This window comes from Eretmochelys imbricata, chromosome 15 (assembly GCF_965152235.1).
Source record: "Eretmochelys imbricata isolate rEreImb1 chromosome 15, rEreImb1.hap1, whole genome shotgun sequence".
NCBI classification, from domain to species: domain Eukaryota; kingdom Metazoa; phylum Chordata; order Testudines; family Cheloniidae; genus Eretmochelys; species Eretmochelys imbricata.
Window position 1 is genome coordinate 22,731,044 of NC_135586.1, and position 6,736 is coordinate 22,737,779.

Here is a 6,736-nt window from a genome sequence, read left to right on the forward strand (position 1 = left end):
CTCTCCATACCTTGCAGGAGAGCAAGATTGTCCATTTACTTATTAAGCTCGGTTTTAGAGTGAGAGGGCATTCTCCAATTGAGGAGAAAATATATTTTGGGGGTTCTGATTTAAAATGAAGAAACTATAGCCTGTAAATTAAAGCACATTAAGTTCAGAGGCTTTTTTCTTACTCTGATAACAATCTTGAGAGAGCATATTTGGTTTGTAGCATTTCCAGCAGGAGAGTTGCTTTCCTTTTTAGCAAGGTAACTCTTTTAATAATAATAATAATTAATAAAGTGACTCTGTGTGTGATCTCCTTTGTTTAAATTGGAAGAAGAGCAAAAATATATTTAGATATGCATTTCATGGTTTTTCAGCTACCCTGTTTTATCAGAAGTATGAGTGAGTCCACAAGGCAAAGCATTGGTACATCACTTATAAACATTTCTGGTTAACACTTACATTTCTCTCTCCCTTTTAAGAGTTTATTAAATGAATTCGTGTTCTGCATTAATTGAAAATCAGTTATAAAAAAGGAGATACAAGCACAGCTTTTCTGTCTATATGTCTACTTTTCTCCGGCTGCTAATTCTTTTTAAAAACCGTTTAGGCCTAAGGGGGGCTTGTGCTCCCCTCTGTATACATGTAATTCCTGTAACATTGCGGGGTTGTGTACAATTATTGAGGAGAAATCAAAGGCATTACTGACTTTAAAAGATACAAGCACAAAATACAAAGCACAGCTTGCAGGCTGTGTATTTTCCTAGAAATGCAATTTATATTCTAGATAATGCCAAAAACTGAAATACTGGTTACATGATGGAAATATGATCTGGTTCTGTTTTGACAACACCTTTTGCAGAGATAAATCTTAGTTCTTATAGGAGTGAGCGGGATTGTATACTCCCTATGTGTATTTACTTTTCCTCTCCAATTCTTTCTAGGTAACATTAATGGCTGCTTTTTAAACTATTACTTTTTCCTGCTGGCGGCTATCCAAGGAGCAACCCTCCTGCTTTTCCTTATTGTTTCTGTGAAATATGACCGTCAAAGATCAAGGACTAATGGAGTGACTGCCAATGGGAGGACCTGACATTATCTGAAATGGAAGAGCAGTTTATTAGACCAGCACGCAGTAAATTAACTGGCAATGAACTGATAGTTTGCAAGATCTTAAACTGTTCTCCAATGGGACTCTTTCCTTAAACTTGCATGTTACATGAGTTCTAACCCCTGTCCCTTTCCCTGTAGGTAAGTGCCTTATGTCGGTGGGGCTCATATGCCCTGTTGTAGGGAAAATGCAGATCTTGGAAGTGCATTAACTCTAGGTATTGAAGGCGCTGTGCTCATGCTGACATGTTGGGACTACTTAACATCTTTGGAAACTGAATATAACTAGTCAAAACTAGTAAGGAAACACTGTATAATGTGGCTCACTCCTAACTGAAGAACTTTGTTCAATGAAGGCAGGTGGATCGGGGGGGAGGGGGAAACACTTTTCAGCAGTCTTTATTATGTTGAAGGCACCTGTATTTCCTTGAAGTTCTGGTTACAGTTCAAGAGGTTCAGTGAAATTAGTAAGAAATCTCCTCTGAATTTTAAAAAATTGAGGAAGCTAAATTCAACAGGTCAATTTTGGGACAAGTGGAGGCAATCTAACCTTCATAGGTCTGACTAGCCTGGATAAAAAGGGATGGCTTGTATGCAATTGATCTTTCGTTGCAAATAGGACAAATGTTTTAAGCCTACACTTCAGTATTTAATATAAAATGGCCTTGGGTGCATTTAGACAACACAGTAGGTTATTTTGTAGCTGCTATGATTTTTGATACATGTTAGACACTTTTGGGACATAACTGGTTTTGCTCCAGGATTTTATTTTTATTTTTTTTAAGGTCAGAGTTAGGTGTATTAGGACATTAGGGAAACTTGTGTCCTTTGAATAAGCAAGTCTTTTATCTAATGTTCTCAGTTTCATTATCTCCATTTAAAGATCCTTAAATATTTTCAAGTGCACGGAAAGAGATTGGAGACTGAATTTCAGTCTCAGTAGATGAATGTGTAATATCAGTTGGAGGTCTCTTAGCTCTAATGTCTTCAGTCCTGGTGTCTTTTTTATGTAATTTTTGCTAATGTGCTACAGGGCTAGAACCTTTCAGCAACACATTCCTATTCTAGAGTAAATGTAGTTTTTACTCTTTCAGCATGTTCTACTTTAATTTCGTTACCTATTGTATTTAATACTGCATATGCAAGGCAATATGGAAAGCAATACTTTTGCAAGTGATTATAAAGAAAACAAACTGAAAAATCAGTATTTTATTAAACAGTTTAATGTGTTTGAGCTTTTACAGTTTCCTTTGGTGACTTTGCATTTAAAATGTTAAATATTTTTTGGAACGTAGAATGTCCTTTTAATGAGTTTACAAAGCAAAATGAACTCTTGTGCTGTGACTTCTGACCCTGTGTTCCCAGGTGAATAAAATTACACTGCAGATCTCCAGTGTTCTTTGGTCTTTATTTCCTCAAATCCATCTTGCAATCCTACTAATTGTGCCACCCAATGGAATGTGTATTAGAATGGGATGAGTCTGGGAGTAATTACATATATTCGTCTTCTTGGTAAAAGACCCACAAGCAAGTACTAAACCTGCTGGGTGTAAGTCCCTAACCGCCTCCTGATTGCAGTGTAAGACTTGAACATAATAGTGAAAATAAGAACTGCATCTCTTGTAAGCAAAACTGTAAATATTCCCGATTGGCTAATGTACTTTCTATTCTATTTAACTTTTAATACCCTATTTGTGGTACATCACCTTTAAAGCCAATTTGGTCTGGTGGAATTAATGTGCTTGGCAAAGACTGAAATAGGCTGCAGAAGAATCATATGGCTATCTAAAAATCTATTTATCAAGAGATCTCCCCCTCATAAGGAGGAAAGTTTGATTCCATGTGAAGACAGGTTTGTATTTGTAAAGCGTCTGTAGATGCAGAAAAGAACTTTGCTGTACCAGCTAATTGTTACCCAGTTATACCAATAAATACTTCTACCATTTAGCTAATTTCTTGCAAGGTTGTTTTTAGAATTCTTTGTAGATACCCATCTGCATTGGGGGTTAAATCTCACTAGGTTAACTCGTTCTCAAAAGTCTGCTCCTTGATGATAAAACTATCCTTTTCCACACTTATCTGGGAAACTTATGTTGAGTAAGGAGTGTGTTAAGACCTACACTAGGGAATTTGAAATGGCAGTGCTGCAAGGTACTGGATTCTGGCTACAGAAGGGCTACCACAGATTAAATTCTTTGGGGTAGACAAGATTTTAATGTGGTTCAACTAGTTTAATCTCCCAAGTGGGTGGACCCTTAATATGCATTCCACTTTGCATGTTTTTCTCTTTGGAGGGCTGATAGTGTTTGCAGGGAATGTTCCTTTTGTTCTGCCTCTTTGGTTTTTCACTTCAGTCTTGGGTCTCCTGCTAGGAATACAGCAGCCTCCATTCTTCAGTCACAGAGTGAAGGGAGAATCCCTGATGTAAACTCATACACCAGTGCAGTGTGCAGTCAGCTCAGTTTCCATAGGTTTCCTTGAACATCACTTCTGGTTTAGTCAGTTATTCATCTGAAGGTTTGGCTCTAGAACTCCTTATTCAAGGAGCTCTTTTGGGGGCTAGAAGGTATGAATATCAGTCTGATTTAGAAGTGTCACCTTTTGGCCTCCTTTAAATGCTGTTCTCATCTGTGGCCATCATGGGACTGCAGGCCTGGCATGAGACGCATGGGCAAGGACACTAGGGTCCCCTTGACAGAAAAATCCGAAAGAGGGGCAACCTTCCTTCACTACCTCTTCCTGGAGATCAAAGGTTCTGAATGGTGTGCGTGAAATTCCTAAACAGTATAAGACTCAAGTGGTCTAATTAAAAACAATATTGAGGATGGAGAGTAATCAGTGAAACAAAGAAACTGTAGGTTGTAGCCTCTGCCCTGACACATTGCCAAAGCTTGGCAGTGTAATCACTTAGGTTCAGTTGCAATGAATAAAAATATATCTTAGGTTCCTAGAGAACATCTTTTGGCTGGACCGGCTAACTTATCAGACATAGGCTCTGGATTCAGGTGTCCTGTGTCACTCATCCTAATTACTTTGACTCAGCTGCTCAGGGCTTCTTTGTGCTTGGCTTATTATAGCAAAATATAAAAGTATGCAGTGACTTCAAGGTCACTTTTCAAGTGGGGATGAAGTCAGGGTGGAGAGGAAGGGATATAAAGTCCATCATGGTTGGATAGGGAATTCTTTGAAATGATTCAGGGCCGCTCCTCAATAACTTATCTGTTAATCCTTGATTCTCCCTTCTGTTGTTTCTTGTCTTTAGACTGTAAAGCTTTGGGCAAAGACCCATTGGTAGTGTTTTCCAAAGTTTCTGAGTCACTTAGGGTCTGTCTACACTACAAAGAAAAAACAGCACCCAGTCTCACAGCCTGGGTCATTTGACTTGGGCTCGTGGGGTTCAAAATAGCAGTGTAGACATTCCTGCTCAAGCTGGAGCATGGGCTCCAAGACCCTCCTCCCTTTCCAGGTTTCAGAACCTGGGATCCATCCCAAGCGGGAATGTCTACACTGCTATTTTTAGCCTTGCAAGCCTGAGTCACTTGACTTGAGTGCTGAGATTTGGAACCAGAGTTTTTTCTTGGAAGTATAGACATACCCTTAGGCTTCTAAGTCATGTGGGTACTCTGCTTAGTACAGTGGGGCCCTGATTAGGGATCTTTGGATGCTATCCTAATATAAGCAATGGCATTGTAGCTATATTTTCTTGACTAGTTTCTCCTGTTCAGTGGTAGGGGGATACTTTCTACACTGTAATAAGTAAACCGTAAATGTCTGCTTTTATTGTAAGTCTGTATGGTTGTTCTAACATTCTGGAGAGGAGACTGAACATGCAATCAGTTGTATAATTTAATTTTTATTTGGAATGACTTGGCTGAGCTCCAGGCACAAGTAATTAGACCATTTATGAAGATTAATCTGGCACTTCTCCTCATCAAAGGGATAAGGTCTTTGTGACTCAAAGGCTTAGCTGATTCACTCTCCAGGCCTTCTCTTTCAGTGTTTCCACTCCATTCACAGAAGTAGGATTAATCAATTAACTTCGTGGCTGAGCCCTATAGCTAATTAATGAAATACCTTGAAGTGTACAATTTAAATTTAGTTATGCTCACTTTTCAGATTGTTCCAGTGTAGTAGAAAGATCCCTCACAAGAGTCACCATAAATGAACATTTGTAAGCACCTGACTGCATCAGGTATCTTTTTAATTTAAAATGTAATATCAAGAAGTTCATACTTATTGTTGGAGGCATTAGTCTAAACAGTGCTTTCAAGCTTACTACAATTACTATTTACAACAAAACATACAAAGAATAAGCAATAAATCATGGCTTACGTACAAGAATGTAATACAAATATGAACATAGCTGTTTTGTGTTTAGGAGTCAGGATGTTTTATTGAGATCAGTGCGTAGATACATTGCATTTTCACATGTTCTAATTTTTTGCCTGTCTTCAGTAATATGGAAAAAATTGTTCTCTCCTCTTTGCAGGTACCTATTATACGGAATGAACTAACGGTCTCTTTTTAGACAAGTGGAATTGATCAGAAAGTCCCCATCAATCTCTTTCCTTATACAAATCTTCAAAGTGAAGAACTTTAATTATAGCATTGCCGGCTACTGCCACTATAGTTAAGGGTTTGTCATCATTTCCATTGAATTCCCTATTTAACTCTGTTGTAGAAAGTTGCTCAGGGCTGAAACTTGTCAAAGGAGGTTTTAGCTTGGTAGTGAACCTTTGCTTATGGATGTGTGGAATTCTTAACTTTTGTTTGCATTTGAAATAGCTTTTTGAAAAGCATAACCTAAGTCATGTTAACAAGTGTCCTTACATATATGCAGGGCAGGCTACATTAGTACAGACAAACCCCTTAGGAAATAGAGGTTATAACGTCTTTCATTTGAACAATCAATAGCTTGAGACGCAAGTGTCCTTATGGAACCTGAGAATTTTTTGGACTCTCTCTGTTGGGAGCTAATGTGTATACGAGTGTGTGTGGTACCCTCTAGGGCCAATGCAAGGACATAACTCTACGGTGAATGATGATAAAAAGAAAATAAAAAGAATTGCAGGTAATACCAGTTGAAGGATAAATACGTGCATAAGGATGCATTGCTCCAGGTCCTACCAGCTTCAAAACAGTGATGAACAATGGTTGAAAAAGGATGGCCAAGTGCTGGTTACTGTAGTCTGGCTGTGTGGTGATTCTTCATGTTAAGAATAGTGTATAGAATGTGGCTAAACACATTCCTGTCCATACTATGTTTATTGTGCCATTACCCTACTGCAGAATATACTGCTCGTTCAGTAAATGTGTGTTAAGGATAGTCCTCAAAATGTGGCCAGCATCAGATTTACAATAACCCCATAACATGGGTGGTGGTGGTCTGCAATCGACGCTCTGAAGGAGGAGGAAGCTGATGCTTTCACAAACATAGGAACTGAACTAGTTCATCTATCCCAGTATCCTGACTCTGCCAGTGGCCCGTACTAGATACTTCAGAGGAAGATGTAGGTAACCTACAGAAGATAGAATCATAGAATATCTGTTTTGGAAGGGACCTCAGGAGGTCATCTAGTCCAACCCCCTGCTCAAAGCAGGACCACTCCCCAATTTTTGCCCCAGATCCCTAAATGGCCCC

At 38.8% G+C, this 6,736-nt stretch overlaps 1 protein-coding gene across 1 annotated transcript in view; it reads left to right on the forward strand.

Moving 5' to 3' along the window:
* The window catches only part of SLC15A4 (solute carrier family 15 member 4), a 48,527-nt gene extending 46,045 nt beyond the window's left edge, over positions 1-2,482 (forward strand). Inside the window, exon 8 of the mRNA XM_077834658.1 lies at positions 930-2,482. Coding sequence (XP_077690784.1) covers positions 930-1,078 — 149 coding nt within the window. The 3' untranslated portion in view covers positions 1,079-2,482. The remainder of the gene's footprint in view (positions 1-929) is intronic.
* Positions 2,483-6,736: the final 4,254 nt, after the last annotated feature.